The following is a 22,425-nucleotide window of genomic DNA, read 5'->3' as shown; positions in this document are numbered from 1 at the left end:
ATCAAATGTACTGAAACAAATATAAGCCTCTGTGCAAATACAGCCATGATCAATACCAGAGAACACACACTCACATCTCCAGACCCTTGAGAGGTTCCATCTCCTTGATGATTTGGGGAGGAAGAATTGCTAGAGAGAGAGAGAGAGACACACACAAAAAAAAAGATAGTATTACTACAGTCTTATGAAGAAAAATACCCAAACTTACTGAAAGATAATGTGAAATTCCCAAAACAATAAATGTCTCCATTCAAAGACAAACATCACACAGGGAGAAACTTAGTAAACACTAAGAGAAACATTGTCACACTTCCATATCCAAGTCATTTGGTTCCTATTCTTTATCAGCTGGAGAAACAGCTTTACCAACACTCACAGGAGGATATACAACCAGTTATCTGTTTTGAAAACAAATGGTGACTGAAACAGAGGTAGTAAAATACAAGGCACACGAAAGAAAAGTGTATAGGCCAGACAACACCACCACAAATCATTCCTTGATCACCCTAATTGCAGTAGTTTATTTAATGCCTTGATGCAAAATGTTTTTACCAATACACTATCTGTTAAAAAGCTTCTAAAGATTATTCTTGGGTTTTTTTTTCTTACAAATTACATTAACAGTATAAATGAGGGGTGTGCAGATTGTGCTTACTGGAAGAAGCAATATAGTTTTCATACACTGATAAGGACTAAATTAGAATACTTAAAAGGTATAGCATTTGCTGTACACCAAAGGACAAGAGGAAAAGTTTCCAACAGTGAATAGTGAGAAAGAAAAATGGCATCTGGGGGCAAAAGAAGTTATTAAATAATTGAATCACTTGATGGAAGGGTCAAACTCTAAAATAAACACACAAGACAACATTAATCTAGCTCTCATTCCCCAACAGAACTAGAGAACAGCTGCAAGCTTCCAGATTTACTTTAAAAGTACTTTTGAATAAGATGGATTTTAAAATGTTATCTTAAATTGGGCTACAGAAAAGAAGCTTACCTGTCTGGGACACTGTAGGTACTATGTTGAGCAGAGGTAAAAGTTGGAGCAGGAGTAGGACTGTTGTTTACAAAAGTTGTAGGAGTATCAGGCCATGGTGAGCACTGAAGATAAAAAATTAAAACTGTAAGCTCCCCTTAACAATATATTTTTTATTTTGATGTATAGTTCTTTTGCTTAAACACAGTTTTTTTTCTGCACAGAATTTTGATTTGTGATTCCAAATCAAGATTCCCTCCATCCCACATGTTCCATGCAGGTACTCTACGTAAAATCAGTTTTGCTTTTATCTTGTTCCTTCAAATAAACTCCTATCCTTATTGTCTTCTGTTAACACAATGAAGGTGGAAGTGATGAAACTTATGGAAGACCTGCATAGATTACTCAGTTAAAAAAAAACAAACCACCCCCAAGCCACCTGCTGAAAAACTTCCTTCATCCTTACATGAAGAGGCTTTTTAAACCACAGGTATCATGACTTGACAACAGGTATTCAGCAACAGTCAGCTAAAATTGTGAATTAACACTGTGAGTTTAACCGTGAGTTAAAACTGTAGACTTCAAATTGCTGATAAATGTAATATATCTGCCCTGGCAGCAATTGTATTAAAATACAAACAGACTCCAGTAGAAATTTTGTGGTTTTATCATTTACTGCAGGACTAAAATGATGCTATGTGTACTGCTTTCTCTAAATTGCTTGCTAAACTAGAATGTTTATACACAAATTTAAGTCCTCACAAGTATATGATGAGTCAGCTGTCTAATTTGAGCAAAGTTTTTTGGGGATTTTTTAAAAAATCACCATGATAAAAGCCCTTCAGAATGACACTAGCTTTTAGTATTTCCAATAACACTGCAAATATTTTAAAGCTTTAAGGAAAAAAAACCACCAAAAACAGATTTTTGGTATGTTCAAAGACAAATGGACAGGAAGAACCTTTGCTCTGGGTTCTGTTTAAATCAGTATTTTTGCTAATCACTGCATATACACTCCTGTCAATTATGTAGTCAAAGCCACTTAGACTGTGGACAGCGCCATTCACACAAAGCTGGCTCTTCTGTGACCTTCCAGTGTTATCTGCTGTTCCTCTTATTCTGTGTATTTCCATCTGATGCTTCTCAAGTCAATACCTCAACAATTTTATATTGCTACAGGGGACACAAATAGGTCTTCATTCCCTATTTATGTGCTCTAAAACCATAGTTTTAAAATAAAAGTTCAACATAATAATGCTAGCTTTGTTCTTCTGAAATATTTTAAAAGTGAAATTAATTTTCTTTAATTTTCTGAGATTCTCTCCATAAACATTAATGAAAAATGTTTATCTGGTGACACAGATGCAAGTTGCTGCAACTTCAGCTCTTATTCCATTAAAGCATTCTGTTCAATGGATATTTAAATTCACAGGCAGGGAAGAATGTATTGATATCAAAAAGCCATTCCCAAGGCATGTACTGCAGTTAATGTTTCTGTCCTCCAGACCAAGCTAAAGTTCCTGACAACAGAACTCTGGAGCTTAAACGCAGAAAGGGCATATTTGAAACATTTCAGGAAAAAAACAAAACAAAACAAAAAAGTCCCATCCCAAAGCCAGTAGCCTTTTTTCTCCTGCAAACACACTTCCTGCCTTGTCTGCTCTTCCAGAAAAACTGTTACTACCCACCAAGACTGAATCAGTTAGTAAAAAAAACAACCACAACCATTTTCTCTCTCTCAAAGTTTTTGTGCTGCTTTCACTCCTATTAGTATCCTCATATGGTACTATATAAATCTAAATGAATCTCTATTCCTTATAAGATAAGGTAATAAAATTAGAGGTGAATATGGCAACATGTACATTGACTCAATTCTCTCTTCTTCTAATAGATTCTGGAGGAAAAAAAGAGTGTTTTTTTTAGCACCAAGGTACTTAATTCTGAAAGCTCTGAGGAACAGAAAAAGTCTAGCTTCAGAAAAAGGGTCAGAAAAACTGCTACAGAATATATTCTTCAAGCATCCCCTAGCAGTTAACCTGACCTACTTGCACTTTCAGAATCACCCATGTGTACCACCATCCCACACTTTGTGAAGCAATCAGGCTCCAAAAAAGGATTAAACAGATTCGTGGGCAACAAATCTATTAACAGACACTAGAAAGCCTAAGCAGGGATGTGCCTTCTAACAGCCCCGCGCGACAATCTGGGGTACTGGGGGAATAAAAGGGAACTGGACCGCAGAAAGCAGCAAGATTTGCATGATCTCCCCAAATGACATCTGCCATTTCCACTGCCAGAGACAGAGCACTGGACTGTACAGATCTTTAGTCTGATCCAGCAGGATACTTCTGACATTCTTAAGCCCAAATTGAGTTAAACAAGGACACTGAACAAGCTAATGAAATTAACACACAAGTCCCAGGCCACTAGTCATAAACTTAAGAGAACAGTATCACTGTGTTACAGGGAACCATCCAACTATGTAAAGAGCCATCAGAGAACAGAAAAAAGATTGGAATTATATGTTTGCCTATAAAGAACTACGAACATATACTGGTGAATTTGCAAACAGGTTATTTCTGAGCTCTCAAGCGTAACCTCCCTCCATTACTAATACACTGATGCAATACTACTGATACAACAGCGCTCCAGAAATTATGCCTTCATTTCTGAACACTGTTTAATTCTTAACAGGAGACAATTACTTTATTTTTAGACCTTTCACATTCATCTGTATGGGATATAAATGAAGTGTTGACCACTTGTTTTACTGAGTTAAAAAGGAAGGTAGGAAATCTTTCTTTGAAATACGGTTTTCAGACTCCAGGATATGTAGCATTCAAACTCAGAATGCTCCTAACCTTTCAAGACTTTCAAAATACTCAACTCTGCCCAGATTCATGCTTTACAGGAGAGTAATGTTATACTTTGCTGAAGAACTCGACACTATATTCAAATAGCAAATCGAGAATTAAAAAAAGGAAAAAAACCCAGGTTGTTCTCCAAAATATGTTCATCATACTTTGGCACACAGCATCATCTTTATAGTTAGAGAACAGGTCAGCAATTTGATTACACATAACACAGAGGTTTGTCAAAAAACCTAGAAAATACAGAGTTCTTGCCCCAAGGAACTTCAGTCCTACTTGGCCAAAGCAAAAAGCATCTGCTCAGACTTAATTTTTCGGAACGCACTTCCATATGTGTCCTATAATCAGCTCTAGCTGCAAAAAAAATGCCAATTTGACCAAGTTTAATCAAATTGTACTTTACGTATGCTGGCTAATGACATAGGGGACATAAACGGCAAGACTAACATACCAACCAACCAAGTAGCAAATACAAAAAAAGGTGCAAAGAGCCCACTATCATAATACAAATTCATCTGCTTTTGCAAAGAAGGAACTTTTTTTTTTATTCCCTTAGAAAAGCTCTAGTTTCTGTATATCTGAAAGAGTTTAGAAAAGGGTGCCTCTTTCATAAGACTGCCTCTGGAAGAAGGTCATCCATATGTAAACATCAACTGTGAGGTCCAGAACCTAGTGTTAACCTCGTATCCTATTATCCCTATTAACAAGTCAAACCTCCAAACCACAAGACACTATTAATGCATAGTTTAACTATGCATCTGTCTGTAAGGAAAATACTGAGATAAACACTGCAGAAAGTTTTGGGGAATGCACAGAATTTTGAAACATCAGGTGAAGGAATAATGGAAAAGCTTTTCTAGATGGCATCCATATCAAAATGAATGAGAAGGAAAAGACAGAACACCAACTGGGTGATGGTAATTTAAAAAAAATCCTGATTCTTAGGAAAGGATAGGAGAAGAACAGAATGACCTTTGAGAAAGCAAGCTTCAAACACCTTCAATTATGTTAGAATCCCATAGGAATTAAATTGGAAAGAAAAGATTATAGATTCAACTTTTCCTGAAGGAACCATTGTAAGAGACCTATTTGTCCAAATTAGATCGTAGGTGAGCTGGAAGAAATCATACAGAAAAAAGAAATGTTAGCAATATCTAGCAACCAGGAAAGCAAATCTTATAGGGCAAAATAAAAAGGCCAACACACAAAATCAGATACAACAGGCAAGGAACAAAAAGGACAGCCCAAGTTAGGTGTAGGAGGAAGATAATACCCAACTTGAAAAAAAGGAAGTGGACTATAGATTGGCTCAACCTAAATTTCTGGAATTCCTGAAAAGATACCAAAAAACATTTCTGAACATCTAGGAAGCAGCATATGCTAAACTAACAGCCAGCACACATTTCTCAAGAAAAACTGACTTCAAGCAAGCTTGTTTTTCTGTTGTAATGGAGCCACAGTCCCTACACCATGTGTAGCGTAAATTCTTCATATATAAAGACCTAAGATGTAAAACAGTGTTGATTCTCATACATCAACTAGGAAAACATGACTTCAGTTTTTGTGTCCAAGTCCCTCCCTGATGGCAGGCTGAACTGCACATATGTCCCTTTTATCTGTACATACAAGGTAAGTCTGAGACATCCAAACCTTCTGATTTACTGGATGGGAAGATGGATCTTCAAAGACAGAACTGCTCTAAGTAGAAACATTCATCCAGCCTGCAGTGTATTCCCTGCCTCCGGCTACAGGGCCCCCAAGAAAAGGCGTGCCTGAGAAGAGCAGAAGTCTGACGAACTGGCCTTCAAGCTGTAGAACAGACATTCCTTTTCTAAATCAAACAACTGTAATTTGAGTATAGAGCTTGCTTAAAAACAGTACTTAATCAGTGTATAATGATTACCAAGGTTTCACTAGGAACACAGCAAAAACAGTGTTTCATGGGATCTTTCATGGGCCTGGTGCTTTTTAATATTTTTGCTAATGACAAAAATCATTGTGTTGGAACAGACCACGTGTTAAATCTGATGATACCAAATTAGCAAGGCTGAGAGCATTTCATAATACAAGATTAAAATTCAAAACGATCTTGACAAACTGAACAGTCTGAAGATAGGATTTAATTAAGGCCAAATGCAAAATAGGAATAGTCAACTGCACAGTTAGAGAATGGGAAAGAGGTAGGTAGCCATTATTTCAAAATAACCTGTGGGACCTAGTTCATCCCAATTCAAATGCATGTCAATAGTATGACAATGTTGCAGAAGAAGCAAGCAATCTTGACATACAGATACAGCATCATGACAGTCATGCCTAGTAATCCTTCCAATTCACTTGGAGCTGGTAAAGCTCCAGCTGGTGTACTGTGCTCAGTTTTAAGTACCACATATTAAGAAGGACATGGACCACTACAGAGAATTCAGAGGAGAAAAACAAAGCATGATCACCTGCATGATCAGAAACATTATCTGTACAAAGAAAAACCTGAGACAATCAGGATGCTCAAAGCTTAAGATAAGCAAAGCCTTAAGGAAGACAAGAGTATTTTGTAAGAAGCAAGCAGTGAAGAAATAACCCTCCTTTTTATCCTTTGAGATAGGCATTAGAAGTCTGCTGCTACCTCTCGTCACTCAGTTTTTCTTCACTGCAGCTAAAGTAATGCTCTTATTCATAGAAGTTTAGTATTTCAAGAGATTTCTACAGAGATTGTTGAGTCTCCATTTTTGGAGGATTTTTATGAACAGGTTAAACAAATTTCAGGTATCATTTAGCTATAGTTTGTCTTATTCCGGACAAGGGATTTATTGCATCTTTATAAAGTATCTGTTATTTGTCTTATAAGCTATAATCATTCTCTTTAGTACTAGTAACAACAGAAAGGAAGGGATGGGGGGGGGGGAAGAGGTAAAAATCCTTCCAACGACCACTTTCAAACATTTCTTCAAATATTAGAAAGGCAGTGCTATATAAGTGATAAAATCCTGTTTTTTCCTGTCTATATTTCCCCATAGTGCCATCTGGTACAGAAATAAAAGATATAAAAGTATATCTTAAACACACACAAACAAACAAGAAACCCACCACACACCAACAAGAGTAAACAGTAAATTCAGATAGCCCAGTGCTTACTTTCAGGGAGTAAAAGAAATTCCTCGGAAGAAGAATCCATCTTATTTAACACTGCTTGCTTCCCTCTCGCCCCCTCCCTCCATTACATGCTTCATAAACAAAGAAAAGGCAGATATTTAAGAATTTTATATCCTAAACCCTACACATCACTTTAACAGATCACAAATGCAAATGAAACTATGTCTGAGGGACAAAAGTAAGGCAGTCATTGCCTAAGCGCTACTGCGAAAGAACCATAAACACAATATGCCTGTTCAAATAACAAAGTCAAATTATTATCTTCCACAATCAGACTATTAATATACATTTCAACAGGCCAAGTGGAAGATGCAGGATTATTTCCTATCTTAAAAATGCTAAGGTCTTGATATTCAGCTTAAACAGCATTCTGGTAATCTAAAATGCCACCCCTTGAGAAGAAAAGTGTACAGGACATCAGTTAGATTCACTTAAGGAGACGCACAGGGTTAGCATCCCCAGGCTGTAAAGATGCGCTGACTGTTCTGAACTGTGTTAAAGCTGCTTGGAGCACAGTACGTAGACAGCTAAACGAACAGCAGTAGCTAATAAACAACTATCTGCAACAGTACATGGAATTTTAAAAGTACTGATGTACACGGAAAGTTACATTGAATGCAAGTAGAAATATGGAACAAAACACTTCTACTAAATGTTGCTGTTCTTATTTCCACTAATTACATACATAAAGGAAAACAAAAAGCTGTTTCATTTAAAGTCGCATAAACTGAAAGCTCTTGACCTTGAAAAGTTACACAGTCCCTCTGCAACAATTTATCTTACGTGTTAGATTTAGGAAGCATTCCTTTGCTAAACATAAACATGGAGTAATTGGCATACATAAACATGAATAAAATTAAACCACAGCAATCAAAATATTTTTACTTTATATAATGGAAGTTTCTCCTATATCTAACACTGCACAAGATATCTTGCACAATGAAAAGGTAAGCAGAAGTCCCTTACACTGCCTCGCTTTGCCAGAGAATCACCGTAGTCTGCTGGCAAAGTCCGCTTGCTGGACTTTTTCTGCTCATGTTCAACTGCATCTTCAATTATAGGCTCAAGCCTCATCTGGACAAACACCAAAGATTTGGATCAATTTCTTTTCATTATACAGTGAGGAAAGATCTAAAAGCCTTTTAAAAACTTGAAATCTTTAGAAAACTGTATAGTACTCACTGATGTTTAAATAAAAAGAAAATGTAAAAACCTACTGAGGCTCTGGCCTTAAACTCAGTATCTCCAAAAAATACAGTTTGGGGCTCAAATTTGGCAGATAATTCTAGATTCCCCCCTCCTTTTATTTATTTATTTTTATTTTTTTGCTTTTTAGCTGCAAGGTTTTTAGATCTGTACCATAAGACTTGCTCTAGGGGTTCAGTACAGTCAGTCAAATAGTGTTCAACCTTAGTGTGTTTTAATACAAGCGTTTGTTGAGTATCTAAATGAAGTTTACTAAACAGAATCTTAAAATTTAATGTTGTTTTTATTGGACATATTTGTCAAATAAAAAGCCTACCTTTGTATAGAACTCTAGTTCTCCCCCAACCCTTCCAAGACTGTAGTTAAAATAATATGTTGTATCTATATATTTTTTTCCTCAGTGAATAGATGAAATCCTATTTTGTTACCTCTGTGAGAATTGTGGTGTCATATGAAGGCTGATACTTTTCTTTTTCATGTGCAGTTCGCTTTTCCATCTTTTCTCTGTCTGTTTTCTGTTTTCTGTCTGCTCCTTTTGGCTAAAAATGAACAGGTACAAGAACAAAAGAGCAGGTAGAAAATAACTTTATAATTGAAATCTAATCTCAGAAGTCAAGCAGTAATATAAAGATGTCTCCCATCTTTATGAGAGATTTTGAGAGATTTATTAAGGATTTTTTCCTACTGTTACCTTAAAAACTTTGATTTGACAACTGGCTGAATGCAGATGATCTGTATATTCTCCATTTTCAGTCTGCTTAAAAGTGTCGACCTGAATCCGAAAAGGAACTCCTTTCTCTCCTCCATGTTTACGAGGGGTAAATTCAGTGCTGATACAATGTACCTAAAAAAACCAAACAACAACAACAAAACACTCAAAATCATTCTAGACATATACTTAAGTATGTGTTACTAAGATCACCTACATTTTCTAAAGAGAAGTAACATATCATCCAGCTTGTCCAAGGACAAAGCTGCATAACAAAGGAATGCTTCATTTTTTTTTCTGTCCACATGAAAAAGAAACCCAAAACAAATATCGTGTCTCCAAAACCCTGAAGTCATTGTAGATTCTTATTAAATGAGAACCTGCTGTGAAGGCTCTCCTACTGGGTCTTAGAGTAAATACATGTGGATGACAGCAGTATCTATCAGGAAAATAGTAAAACCTTGTTCAAGATACTATTGTCCAATGCATTATAGCTAGAATAAATTTCAGAGTTACTTGTAATAAATACTACCAAAATAATATAATGTCACTGACTGGAAGAGTTTTTAACTTCCAGTAGAGCAGAGTATTTTCCAATATGTTTAATGCCTAATTTCCTATAAAAGTCCTTGGACATTAGTATTTAATTGCCTTTAGTGCTTTCAAAACTACATCAGCGTGAAGACTTTGGGTTTATAAGGCAGAAATACCCCTGTAAGATACCTATTGGAAAAAAAAGTGTAACAGAGAATTAATGAATCTCACTGGACAGTGTTCTCAGCTTTTGCTTGCTTCTGGAATATCAAGCAAGCTACGCACCACTGAAAACAGCATACTTCACGTTCCCAGTGACAACAGTATTGTCTTTTTATTTTCTGTGGCTATGAGCAACAGCAGAGAACCACAGACTGGGATTTGAAGCTTTAAGCGTAATTAGTGCTGCTATACTGTGTTCTCTAGTCTTTACAATAGGTGAATCACACTTGCATAATAGGAATCGGTTCCATTTTCAGTCAGTCTGTTATCACTTCCTCTAACGTGTATTAAAAAAATACATTCAATGGCTCATCTCACATTTCTTCAAGGAAGGCTATATTTCAGTAATTGTGTAATTCTAAGTAGAAAAATGTCTTTTGCACCAGATCTAAGTCAATTTACTGACAATCTGGAAGTTAACCTATTTTGGCAGCCTGAGTAAGAAACACTGCTACCTCATAATACAGGCAAAAGATCTGAGTAAAAATAAGCAAAAAAATTCCAGTGCAAAACTGAGCATTCCATCTAGATAATTTCCAAAGAAAACACGTTCAATTGTCCTGAACATCAAGAAAATCCTACTACAAGCAAACATACTGATAAAATAAGAATCTTCTTTGAACATTTGATTTAAAAACTCTATTTGTAGCACATTAAGTTCCATTTTGCATACTCAAGCCAAGCTGCTGCTGAAACACCACTAGAAGAGTGGGTCTGAAAATAAATGAAATAATGGAAGTGACAGTTTTTTGGAAGAATATTAATTCTAATTCTCRGTATTACTAAATATTTTATTCACTACAGCTCTTTTCAAAGGACATTTTAAAAACCTTTTATTTAGATTGTTTTTAAAAGCTGACTTTATAAACTCAAATCAAGGTGAAAAGCAGACTAGGAATCCTTACAGAAATAATAGTTGTTAAAGTTCTGTGTTTCTTACAGTGCTGGTATTTAAAAGCTATCTCAGAAATAAGAGACTGAGAAACTTTATAGTGCAAATGTACCACTGTTCATGACCTGAAAGACACCAAACACATAGACACCCAGTCAAGTAAAGTTTCAAACCTGAATAAAAGCAGATGTACATTTTGTTGGATCCCACAAAAATTCAACTGCATTGAGCTGGCTTGGATTTGTCTTGATATCAATGACTCCAACAGACATTGGAATATCTACATAAAAATAAGAAGCACATATTTTAAAATAAGCATATTCCAAGAAAACACAGGAAATTTAAGGTTACCATCAGCAATCACAAAAGCAGAGAAAAACTGGGCTTTAGGGGCTTGACCTAATAAGCAGCAAGACAAAACCAATACAATAGTTTCTCAGGACTAATCTGAAGTGAACTCAGCATACAAAGTGTTAAGTTTTGATTTTTTTTTCTTATCTCCCCCCTGTTTGCATACACAAAAATGATAAGAGTTATACAAAATAAAGAAACCGTGCTGGTGCGATTTCCACAAACAAAAGACTGTGGAATGTTACTTTGTCTGTGTTCTCCTAATTACTATAACATTTAGTAATCAAAATTAAAACGAATACTAAATGAATATAGTCAGCACAGTGCTATCTTATTTCTGCAGCGCTTACTAAAGGTTTTACAGGGATCTGAAAATGGTAAGAACATTCATATCTGAAATACCCACTACGACAAAGTGGCACATAGAAATTGGTTTGTGGTTTTGTCATCAGTCCTAGCATAAATGTGACCGCAACCTATTTAAACTTGGAATCTGAATTTTATATAATGTCCAACAGATACAAACAGTTATACCTAAGTCAAGAAGCCTGTCCCCAGGGCGGTTCCACTTCCAACCTTCTAATTGCTGGTGCTCTGTATATTGCAACCTTCTGTCATGAAACACAACTCTTATAATACTCTAACAAAGGAGGAAACAAGCAACAGATGAGCCAGGAAGTTACTACATGCTAAGAAACAGCCTGATGATACAGCACTAAAACATCCCAAAATAGCCATACTGCTGATAAAAACATATTTACAGTAAAAAGCTTGGCAACCATCAGTATTCCAAAACATTCTAAAACACAGAAATAGAACTGAACAGCAGGAGATGTTTGAAAACACGGTAAAAATGCAAAAGGAAATTACGTCTTATTGAATATTCTAAAGGTTGTTACAAATTACTTGCAGTGAACAGAGTAAGACTGACAGCACAGTATCAAGACTGTGTAGGCAAAAAAGACTTGTTTTAGAAAACAAACACAAAAGACTTCATTTATTCAGAAAGGTAGTGAATATAGTCAGACTTTTTTTTAATCAGAAATTTTGTGAATTATTATAAACTGTTTAAAGGAATAAAATCCATAGAAAATTCCTTCCTAGTAAACATATTTACAATAAATCTATGACTTCAACTAATAGTAAGAAGTAATAAAAATATCTTGCAAAATATCCCAACTATTCTAGCTGAAATATTCATCTAAAATACAAGGACACCATTAACTTTTCAGCTAGCAGCGATTATCCAACAATACCCATGTTTGTGACCAGCTCTGCTACAATTGTGCTCTTAGAGTTGTAAGAAAGAAATGTTTTTATCCTGCTACATGAATGCACATACAAAGCAAAGCAATTTATTACACAGAGGAAAAAAATATACATGAATTGCTACTGAATGGACAAAATGTAGACAAAAAATTTAAAGGTCTTATTTCTTCTCATTAGTCTACAGTATTACTTGTAATAACAATGGTAAAAATGTTCAAAACCCCCCCCCCCCCAACTTTTAAATGAAATGCCTCTTCAAGATGGATTACATTTCCCCGGTTTTATTTCTAAGAGCTTTTAAAGTGCACGTGCTCATACACCCACCCTTTGCCTTTTTCACTGCAAACTGTTTAGCATGTTTGGAACTTGAAATACTGCAGCCACTTCCAACAACATGAAATAACTTGTTTCTTAAATTAGTGGGATTACAGTATTTAACTGTCTGAAACGGAAAGTTTCTTGATGCTACACTACATTACCTTGCTACACTAAGATTTACTTTTTTCAGCTTTTACATTGTTTTGTCCTAATGTGCCCACCAGCTGGCTCATCACTGATATATGAACCAATAAAAATACAGCAAAGAGATTAGATTCCTCAGAGCTGTAAGGGAATAGTACATAAAGGGGCAAAATAACACCATGTTTACCACAACAGCAAGTCAGCAGGCCAGGTAATAAAGTTTTAATTGCAGAGCTCACAAATCCCAGTTCTACACGTGTTTAACATTTCCTGAAATTATCTCTGAACATGCATCCAAGAGATAAATAAAAGTAAAACATAGGACTATACCAGCCAGCCACATTTCATAACTGATATAGCCAAAAGTTGTCACGTAAAGACTCAGTCTCCCATAGGCACAATGTTCTGATGTATTTTTTAGTATGACTGTAAAAGTAACTTTAATTGAAAAATTTTTTTTCCTTCTTCGTTAATACAAAATATGAGTATGATTTTTCTGAAGATTTGATAAAATTCTCAGATATTTAACAGAAAAATCCATTTTTTTCTCCAGAAGGTCTTTTAATAATTCTCAGAAAGTCTTTTAATAATTTGTCCGCTGAAGTGGATGTTTTTCAGTATGCCTCATTCTTACACTGAGTGCACTACCTCACATCCACAGAACCCCCTGCTAACATTAAAACATAAGGAGATGAATCTGCAGTTAGGAAGAGGAGTTCAGCTATGGAACAAACTGTTCAATGAGCAGCAGAATTAGAGAGGTCTGTTTTCCTACGGACGTTTCTTCTACGTGCCAATATTCCACTGCTGCAAAAACTACAGGTTGTCTCCATGTGTCTTCCATGGCACCTGTTAAAAACGTGCTCACAATACCTCCACTTCTTCCTAAATTAATCTCTAGCTTCCTTCCACATCTCCTAATCCCTTGGAAAAGTGAAAACAAAATGGCTCAGAACAGTCTGAACACAAGTCTTTAGAAAATGAGATATATTAAGCTGTGCATGAAATAATTCTTTCATACACACATACAAGAGAGTACTCTCTTGGGTATTCRTATTTGGATGCATCCATATTTTAATATATCACTGGTCAACAGTCATTCTGAACAAGTATCTAATGACAGCAGAGAAAACTTTAATAAAATGCACAGTCTCTGGATTGGATTTATCTCACCTAACTTTAGATATCTAAACTTGAGGTCAAGGCTGTTACCACAACCTTACTGAGCAGAAAGAATTGGGCACATTTAGGGGATATTCACCTCATCTTAAAATAGATCAGACTGTAGACCTCATAAATGGTACATGAAGTGATTATCTCACCTTTAGTTATCTAAAGTTACATGAAATGAACCCATTCATAAATGGGGACATGCATACATGTATATTCTTTTAATTGGTAGTAAACCTGAAATAAAACAACAAAACTAAGCATTAGGTTCCACTGTGCCCCTTTTCTTTACTGGTCAGATCAGCTAGTCACTTTTTCCCACCCACCTCCATGAATCAGAGTACAATGAAACGTTAAAAACTACTGTTTTCATATGCAACCGGCAGAGGTTTGTTAGTAACCCTATCTAGAGAACTTCAGTTCACCTTCACCAATTTTCCATTGATTTCTGGTATGTCTCCAGCTTTCCGGTTATCTAGCATCCGTATTTCATAGGACTGACCTTTGAAGACAAAAAGGATTGTATCAATAGAACAGTCAAAGCACAAAGCCATCTTGTGTTCAACACACCCAAATTAGCTTTTGGTTTTTATCCAGTACACAAGAATATCAATACCTGAAACTTCTGTTTAAGAGGTTTTTATAACAACATTCACTTCGCAGCACAGGAATCAGTGCAACAACGAAGCAAAACTTTTTGGCCCCTTTAAAACTATAGATACTTCCAAAATTTAAGTATTCCATTTTACATGCAGTGTAACTACTTGTTTCTATAGCTATTTATTTCTGAAAAAATATCATCTTAAAAGTTGAGTTCCTTTATTTTTGAAACTGATGAAAGGCAACATATAATGAACCAGAGACTGGTCCTGTGAAACAATGTTGACTGCAAGAAATGAGTTTTTATACCGCTCATACAAGCAACTCATGCTACTCTCCCATGTTTAATTTTGCTCAAGTATCTGCTGGCTTTGATTTTTAGGCTATGATTTCAGAAATAAGACTTTAAGAAAGCTAGTTACCAGGGTTTTTTTAAATGGGCAATAGTAAATTTGTTTTTCTAGTGAATTTGATTAACTGTTTTGTTTCGATAGAGAGAAAGCTAGAAATAATTTATTTGAACTACAGAATTTTTTTCTCCTAGGTTGAGCAGCACATATTCATTGTCAAAACAATCTTTCCTTCATTAAGATACAAGACAAAATATATTTCAAGATGTTCACCAAGACTGATTGCAGTGAATTCGTTACTTTCTATATTACCTTCCAAACTTTCTTTACTCTCTAGTATTTGCTACACTGAAAAGACACTTACTGGCTTGCCTTACAAGGTAAAGGTCCAATTGACTTATCCCTGTAAGGCACACTGAACAAGCAAGACAAAAATGATTTCCTCATCAACTCCTCCTTTCATTGCTCCGGAGACTGGCGTTACCTCCTGTCCAACTATGGAGATTTTTTTTTTTAATCATGTAGCATAAAATGCTATAATGAAATTAGCACATTTATGTATATGTATGTATACATAYATGCTAGGCATATACAGGCCTTCTTTACTCCAGCAGGATTTGAATATTAATATATAAAAATCAAATGTACCCAGAGCAGCTGAGTAGAACACACACAGTTCTGAAGCAGCTGATCATTTTTCCTTATATTTAACAGGACAGAGCATTTTTTCCTGTTAGTGAGATTTGTTCAGTTACCAGCATTATTCTACACACATAGAGACAATATATATAAGTCCATCTAGATTTATCCATATCATGAAGATTTTTTTTAAATCTAGCCCTAATAGTAAAGCTTTTTCAAATATTTCTCTCTGTTCCCTTTTACTGTTTTTTTGAAAGGGGAAAAAAAACCAAAAACTTTCTGATTATTTGTTCAACAAGTGTTACTAACCTTTTACAGGTACCAAATGGTATTAAGAATGAGGATTTGATGAAGATAAAAATCAAGACTACCAGACTCAGTAAAAATACAAAAACAGCCTGGAGAGCTACCTTCTGTTCTCCAATTTTGAACATGTACCTGCTCAGAAAGCATGAAAAGCACTACAGCACTGGTTTTAATCATCTCTATACTGAGTGCAGTGTATGTGCTACTTTCTCTACTCTTTCTTGGATTTCCCACTGTTTAAGACTCGTAGTATCCTCTTTGCCCTCACAGAACCGCTGGCCTAGCCGGACTTACAAACCTAAAAATGCTTCCCCATAAAAGCAATTCTCTTCCATACAACTTCTGTTATCTGAGCACATGCATCCAGATGAACAGCAGCCAGCTTAAAACACTGTCCTACAGCTGATAAATCATCTTAATGGACTCATTTAACAGATCTTTAACATGCTAAGAACCCTGCAAATCCTGAACAACCAGCCATCATCACTTCAAGATTTGACCTACTCAAATGAGCCTCAGCTGAAAACCTAATCACTTAAAATATTAGAAATTAGCTGTGCCAATTAAAATGCTTATTGACAGAGGGGGGTGAAGTCAGGGCTTACCTAAGCATTCCCTTAGAAGATGTCATAGCTCAACAAACTTAGGACAAACATGCCCTTTGCAGAATTCTGGTATTCCTAATCCAGTATACTAAGACAATTGCTGACAAAAATAAACGGAGTATCAGCTCTCTGTGGTGCTCCCTACTCGCAATCCTCTTGAAATGATTTAAGACAAGACACAGCCTGATACTAGGGCTGCACTATAACCCAGATAACTGAAGTAACCAGGATTAAAATTAGTCCTTTTTTAGAGGACTTAATCCAACTCATTATACAAATATCTGCATCAGCACAACTCAGAGTTATAAACTGCAACACAAGTGACCAGAACAGGAACTATTTCTATCCCTATTTTAAACCAGCTTTAGTACTAAAGATGTTATATCACAAAATTACACAAATGTATATAGGGTTTGTACTAACAACTAATGGAGAAACTATTAGGAAAATGCCTTAATCTAGGCAGCAAATGTACTATCTTTCTGTCTCCAGCATTAAAACAAAAGGGAAGTTGGCTGACTGTTTTCACATTCATTTGGAAAAAGGGTATACCAATACATCGTTTTTCAGCATCAGAAAAAGTTACCTAATACACTGAAAAAGAGCAAAATAATTTTGCAAAATAAATCTGATAATATAAACTAATACAAAAGAGATTTTCAAGGCCAGATGAAACAATTACAATCATTTCATACAGTGCTACTCAAATAGCAAGCTCTTCTCAGAATCCAGATAACAAGCACATTTTTCCTTGAGTTTGCAAATTTGTGCTGGTTCCCCAGAACCCTGAGCAAAACTTCAAGCTTTGTGCTTGATTAGGGAGGCTGGATCCTGACACTTAAGAAAACAAAGTATATTTTTGCAGAGTTTAAAGTTGTGAAGACAGTGCAAAGCATCTTGCTGGGCTAGCATTCCTCTGCAATTGTACTTCTCCTGCCTAGAGCACACAGGGTATAAAAAGCGAAAAAAATAAAGTAAACCTGACCCAAGCAGATGGCTGAATTATGCAATCATATGTTTGCAAGACACTAATAATCACCTAAAGAACTTCCGTTATTCCCATCAACAGAAGAGTCTAATAATGTTTAAGGCGTAGTTACAAAGACTGGATGCAACAAGATGAAGCCCTCAGTGACCTTATCTGCATGGAAAGCTGAAAATGATGCTTTGTCATCATACCAATGTTAAATTAGATGCAATTTGCTCACATAGATTTTGGGACTCAGCACATGGTTAAACACTCTCAAGTGCTAGAAATTCATCACCAGAAACTAATACTACCAAAAGCATTTCCAACTTGAGCAGAAAGAACAGGTTATCAACACAACACACATGAAATATATATGCATCAACTCTATAAAGCAATCAATTAATTACAAGTTAAATAGCTCACAGAGCAAGAAAAAAATTGCTAAAACATATTTTAACCTGTATCCTCTTAACTGCACACTGAAGTAGTAGACTGTTCAGAAGAACATATGATTTAAAAACATTAATTGTACTAAAACACAGTAGATAGGGAAAAGAAATGGTGTATGTAATTTTTTTTAAATTGGACTGTTCTGTCAAGACTGTTTCTTTTAATTTCATCAGAGGGAGCTATCTCTCTGTTGAGAGATTTTGGGTCCATGTCCACAAAGAAAGAAAAAAAAAAAAGGGAAAAAAATCTAGGAACAGTGATCTTAGAGCGCTAAAGCCTGGAAAAAGAAACGTATAAAAAGGAAATCAGCATGGAACAGAAAAGGTAAGATGCAGCAGTGTTTTTGATTTGAGCTCAGAATATTAGCTGACTAAATTTAAGATACCAGTGCCATTTCCAGGGATGAGGGGGGTTGTGCAACACAGCAGTGACAACATTCAGATTATTTTACTCAGCAGTCACAGCCTTACGTGAGCATGGGGGGCGGGGGGAAAGGAAATGGTATTTTCATGCCAGTCAACCACAGGCTATGAGAAAAAACAGTGAGACTCACATGAGATAGCTATCTAGTTGACTTCCAACAACAGAGAGACAAAAGTGAAATACACAGAGACTGCAAAGGTAGCTGCACTCATGTTCATGTTTCAAACATGAGATCTGCCTGTAGCTGGCTTCAGAGAGCTGCCTTACAGTGCTCAGCCTGGTGAGGACTTTTTGACTAGAAATCGACATGTTAACTTTTAGCACATTTCTGTAGTTTCCACACAAAACACCCCCAAAAAACACCTTATGCAAATAGCATCCAAATAACTTCCTATTATTGATCAAGTTTAAACAGAAACACAAAATTAGTCTTACATTTTAAGCAGTTATTACTATCTGAAGCTGCTGCATTGTCCTTCTTAGACTTGAGACAGTTTTATATTCTTAAAAATATGCTCTGTCTGCTTGTTTGGCATGGGGGAGGGGGGACAGGCAGAAAAAAATAAAACAGAATATAAATGGGAGAATGGGAGGCAATAACAGACTATAACTGCAAGTCTGACAGAAGAACAAAGCAAAACTACTAGCAAGATATCCAGTCTCATTTTTGACATGTATTTATTTTGGATGTACCTACAAGTATCAAAATATGAAATAACTCCACTTTTAAACTTGCAGCATAATGGTCTTCTAGACCTGGAATACATCTGGATACATATAACTATCTTTTATTCCTCCAAAACAAGAAGAAAATATATTTTTGAACATCCAAAGCCTGAGAAATACTGACAAACAACTCAATACCCAAACCGCTCTCCAACTAGCATTTTCTTTCTTCAATTTTTCAGAAAATTTCTTATTTTTTGAAGAGATCACCACTTCTCCGTTATTATGCTTGCAATACATGCATACCAACCTTGGTTCAAGTATGTAAGAGTTTCATCATGTAATTTTACTGCTGGAGATGTTGCAGCACACATAACATACTGAAAGGGCGGATGTTTGGGCTCATTTTCTGGTGGAAGGCTGGAATCTTCCTGTTTGAAAATAGGCAGTGCCAAAACATCACTGAAAAGAAAAACAAAGAAACTCTGTGAGACTGTTGGCCCTGTTTTGCTTCAAGATTAAAAAAAAAAAAGTTACATGTTAACTTAAAAAACCCACAGTGGAATAAGTGCAGAACTTTGTTGCTCTGAGTTCATTAGTAAAACCAATCTGAGCAGTATCCACCAAGACTTTAGGACCAAGACTAGGACACATAAACAATGCTGATGTAGCTAAGCAGGCAATAAAGTTGTGCTGATCCTCTGAAAACTTCACCTTTATTTCTGGTCTCCACTGAAAAATGCAGTTTATGCTTAACATTTCACCTATCTACTTGCCTAACATAATGCAGCTGATAGTAATGTGTGTACTTTATTCCTTGAAATGATATACTCCCCAAAGTAAATTAGTTATGCTGTAAAAATCTTTCTCCCCATTCAGAATAATTACATCTAACCTATGAATTCTCTTGACACTGAAGATTTTTCAATCCCGTTATTAGGCTTTAGTGTACTGAATAGGATAAAAATGATTGAGCAGGAACCTCACAAAACATAAGTTATAGAAAGTATATATACCAAGATTTGTTCAGTTATGGAAGGAAATAAGATGACTGGAAAATTCTGGAAGTGTAAAGTTTCAGAATAGTAAAGAGCAATCCAGGCTTTCCACAGGCAGAGGTAAGAAAAGCAGCTTCACTACAAACAGCAAACATTTATTTTTTGCCTTCTTTGAAAACTAGTTTCTAAACTGAAGCAAGATTTCCTTCTGACTAGGCACACTGCCTCACACCTGTTGGTTCAGTTTTTTAATCTAGACATGCATCTCTTTCATGTTTATCTCCCTTGCATTAATCGCAACCACAGAATTATTCTACAAAATATATTAAAATTATATCTTACATCTATTGCACTGCTATTTATTCTTTGCACCCTAAGATTTTTGAAGTAAAATTACTCATTTCTGTGAGAGCCTGTTTTTAAACAGAATTCTGTAATTGCTCTTGATTTTCAGCTCATATCTGGAGAATCAAAAAGCATCAATAAAATAATCAATTTAAAAAGTGAAATTCCAACCAATATTTCTGTGTCATAAAAGCTTATATATAGTACAGACTTGGTCTTACTTATTAGATATGGGAAGTGCAGCTGCTAATGGGCCTGGTTCATCCCAACTTTTCTTTCAGAGCATAAGCCACATACAGTGCTGATGAGATAAAGGCCAGCCACATCGTATACTACCCCTCAGTTACCTGGAAGAAGCTATACTGACATGAAAGAGGAAATGCTTCTGAATTGTGAAAAATTTAAGAAGTCAGTCTATACCTTACAGGCTCTCCCAAAAAGTAAAAACTAGAACTAGAATAAAAAAAAACAAAACGAAACAAACCCGCCACCCAAACAGGCCCCTTTCCACTAGGAGGAAACCCCAGGAGATGTTACTAACAAGTATGAAAGCAGGCAAACGCAGGAAGCAGTCCAAATATACAGTACAAGCCTGCTGAACCAAACCTTAGCAATTCGTGATGCCAAGGCCCCAAACTGGAGCCCAGAGGAGGTTGTATACCTTAACTACCTACAAAGGAAGATAATGTGCCATTTCCAGATGTGAGAAGCAAACACTCCTGAAACAAGAGTTTATACATAGAGACAAAAGGAACACCAGATGCAGAGGTAGGACCAGAAGACTTCACAGGACATCCGAGCACTACTCCTCAAGGATGACTCAGAAGGCACAAGCAGATGCTGCAGGCCCTGATGTCAGTGTGAAGGCAGCCGGAGCAGAGGGCAGCCTGGCACGTCACACCTGACACGAGGAAGAGCACTGCGGCAAGCCCTTCTTTGGCAGGGGGAAGCACTGTCCCAAGACATGATTTGAACACTACACACCCGTGCTTATAACACGCTTTGGCACATAAAACACTAGTTAGTGTTTTTATGAAGAGGAACTTTAAAACTGAAGGAACATGGAAACAATTACAATGTTTAAAATACACACATAGGAGTAGAAGTGCAATAAGGAAGGTATGCAAAACATCTCACCAGATGAACAACCCATAATTCTCGGTGAAGTTCTGCAGCACTTGCTTTCCCTAAACCTCTTAGTTCTTTTAAAGGTAACACACAAAATACAAAGTCTTTTACCTAAATACAAAAAAAATCTTTTAAGCCTTCATTTTCCATCCATGATTTACAAATAAAAATGCATCTGTTCCAGCTTAAGAACATGCACAGTGATTGATGAACTAGTTAAATTAACAGGCATGGCACTGGAGGCCAACAAATACAAAAGGAAGAACAATTTAGCCAGTTTTAAACCTGCTTTTTCTAAGACTTACAAAGCAGTAATGACTAACTGCCAGTGCAGGGGGAAAAACATCCAGCTCCTCATCCTACAGTTAAGTCATAAAGAGAGCATATTGCATATTCTTAAATGTCATCATTCCAAAAAATGCTCCAGCAAACAGCAAAAGGCAAATATAAGAATCTTCATACATTTTCTCAGCTAAAAGCATGAGTTTTCTTACTAAAGAAACAGTGTTCTGGATAGCAGTACATTCCAAAGGAGAAAGAGAAGCCAAAACAATTTAAAACTCCTTTCTATGCCATTTTTAAATAAATACTACTTAAATAACATTTTGTTTTGTTCACTCATACAGAATGAAACATCAATGTTTTCACATTTAAACATACATGTGCTCCCACCTAAAAATAGATAAAAGCTGCAGGCAATTAAACAAAGTCAATACAGTATTTCAGATTAAGTTTTTAAAGTGTCAGTAATGAACAAATGTTAACTGATTTAAAACTATTAACCCCTCTCAAAAGAAGTGAGACATCTTTTCTGACTTTCTACAATGAAGCTTTAATGGAGCATCTGGTCTACCCTTCGATTACAGCTGTACAGCATCAGAGGAAGACTAGGTTTATTTGATACCCATGAGTCTACAGTTCAACAATGCAAGAAGTTTTCTGGGCCACGCTGGCGTAAGAAATTCCTGCCTCACAGCCTGATGCCCTCCCTACCTTCCCCTCTCCAAAATACTTTGCAGAGCTATGCTAGGATCTCTGTCAGTTTACAGCACAGCCCAACACGCAGCTGCGTGTACACAACCGAGAGTAGTAGCAAACCAGTGATAAAAATCTTACTGTACAGAAACCCCATAT

At 36.1% G+C, this 22,425-nt stretch overlaps 1 protein-coding gene across 7 annotated transcripts in view; it reads right to left on the bottom strand.

Annotated features, from left to right (window-relative positions):
- The window catches only part of UBP1 (upstream binding protein 1), a 38,144-nt gene that overhangs the window by 8,935 nt on the left and 6,784 nt on the right, over positions 1 to 22,425 (bottom strand). For 5 of the 7 annotated variants that reach the window (XM_026090273.1, XM_026090270.1, XM_026090266.1 and 2 more), the window contains 9 exons: positions 19,131 to 19,282; positions 14,234 to 14,310; positions 11,442 to 11,547; positions 10,730 to 10,836; positions 8,891 to 9,043; positions 8,628 to 8,738; positions 7,960 to 8,067; positions 998 to 1,101; positions 75 to 129 (listed from right to left, as the gene is read on the bottom strand). In XM_026090273.1, the coding sequence (XP_025946058.1) occupies positions 75 to 129; positions 998 to 1,101; positions 7,960 to 8,067; positions 8,628 to 8,738; positions 8,891 to 9,043; positions 10,730 to 10,836; positions 11,442 to 11,547; positions 14,234 to 14,310; positions 19,131 to 19,194 (885 nt within the window). In that variant the 5' untranslated portion in view covers positions 19,195 to 19,282. The remainder of the gene's footprint in view (positions 1 to 74; positions 130 to 997; positions 1,102 to 7,959; positions 8,068 to 8,627; positions 8,739 to 8,890; positions 9,044 to 10,729; positions 10,837 to 11,441; positions 11,548 to 14,233; positions 14,311 to 19,130; positions 19,283 to 22,425) is intronic. The other 2 variants (XM_026090271.1, XM_026090272.1) reach the window with 1 other exon arrangement.

This window comes from Apteryx rowi, unplaced genomic scaffold (assembly GCF_003343035.1).
Source record: "Apteryx rowi isolate R43461 unplaced genomic scaffold, aptRow1 scaffold_856, whole genome shotgun sequence".
NCBI lineage: Eukaryota > Metazoa > Chordata > Aves > Apterygiformes > Apterygidae > Apteryx > Apteryx rowi.
The sequence above is the reverse complement of the archived record's forward strand: the minus strand, read 5'-3'. Positions and strand labels throughout refer to the sequence as shown.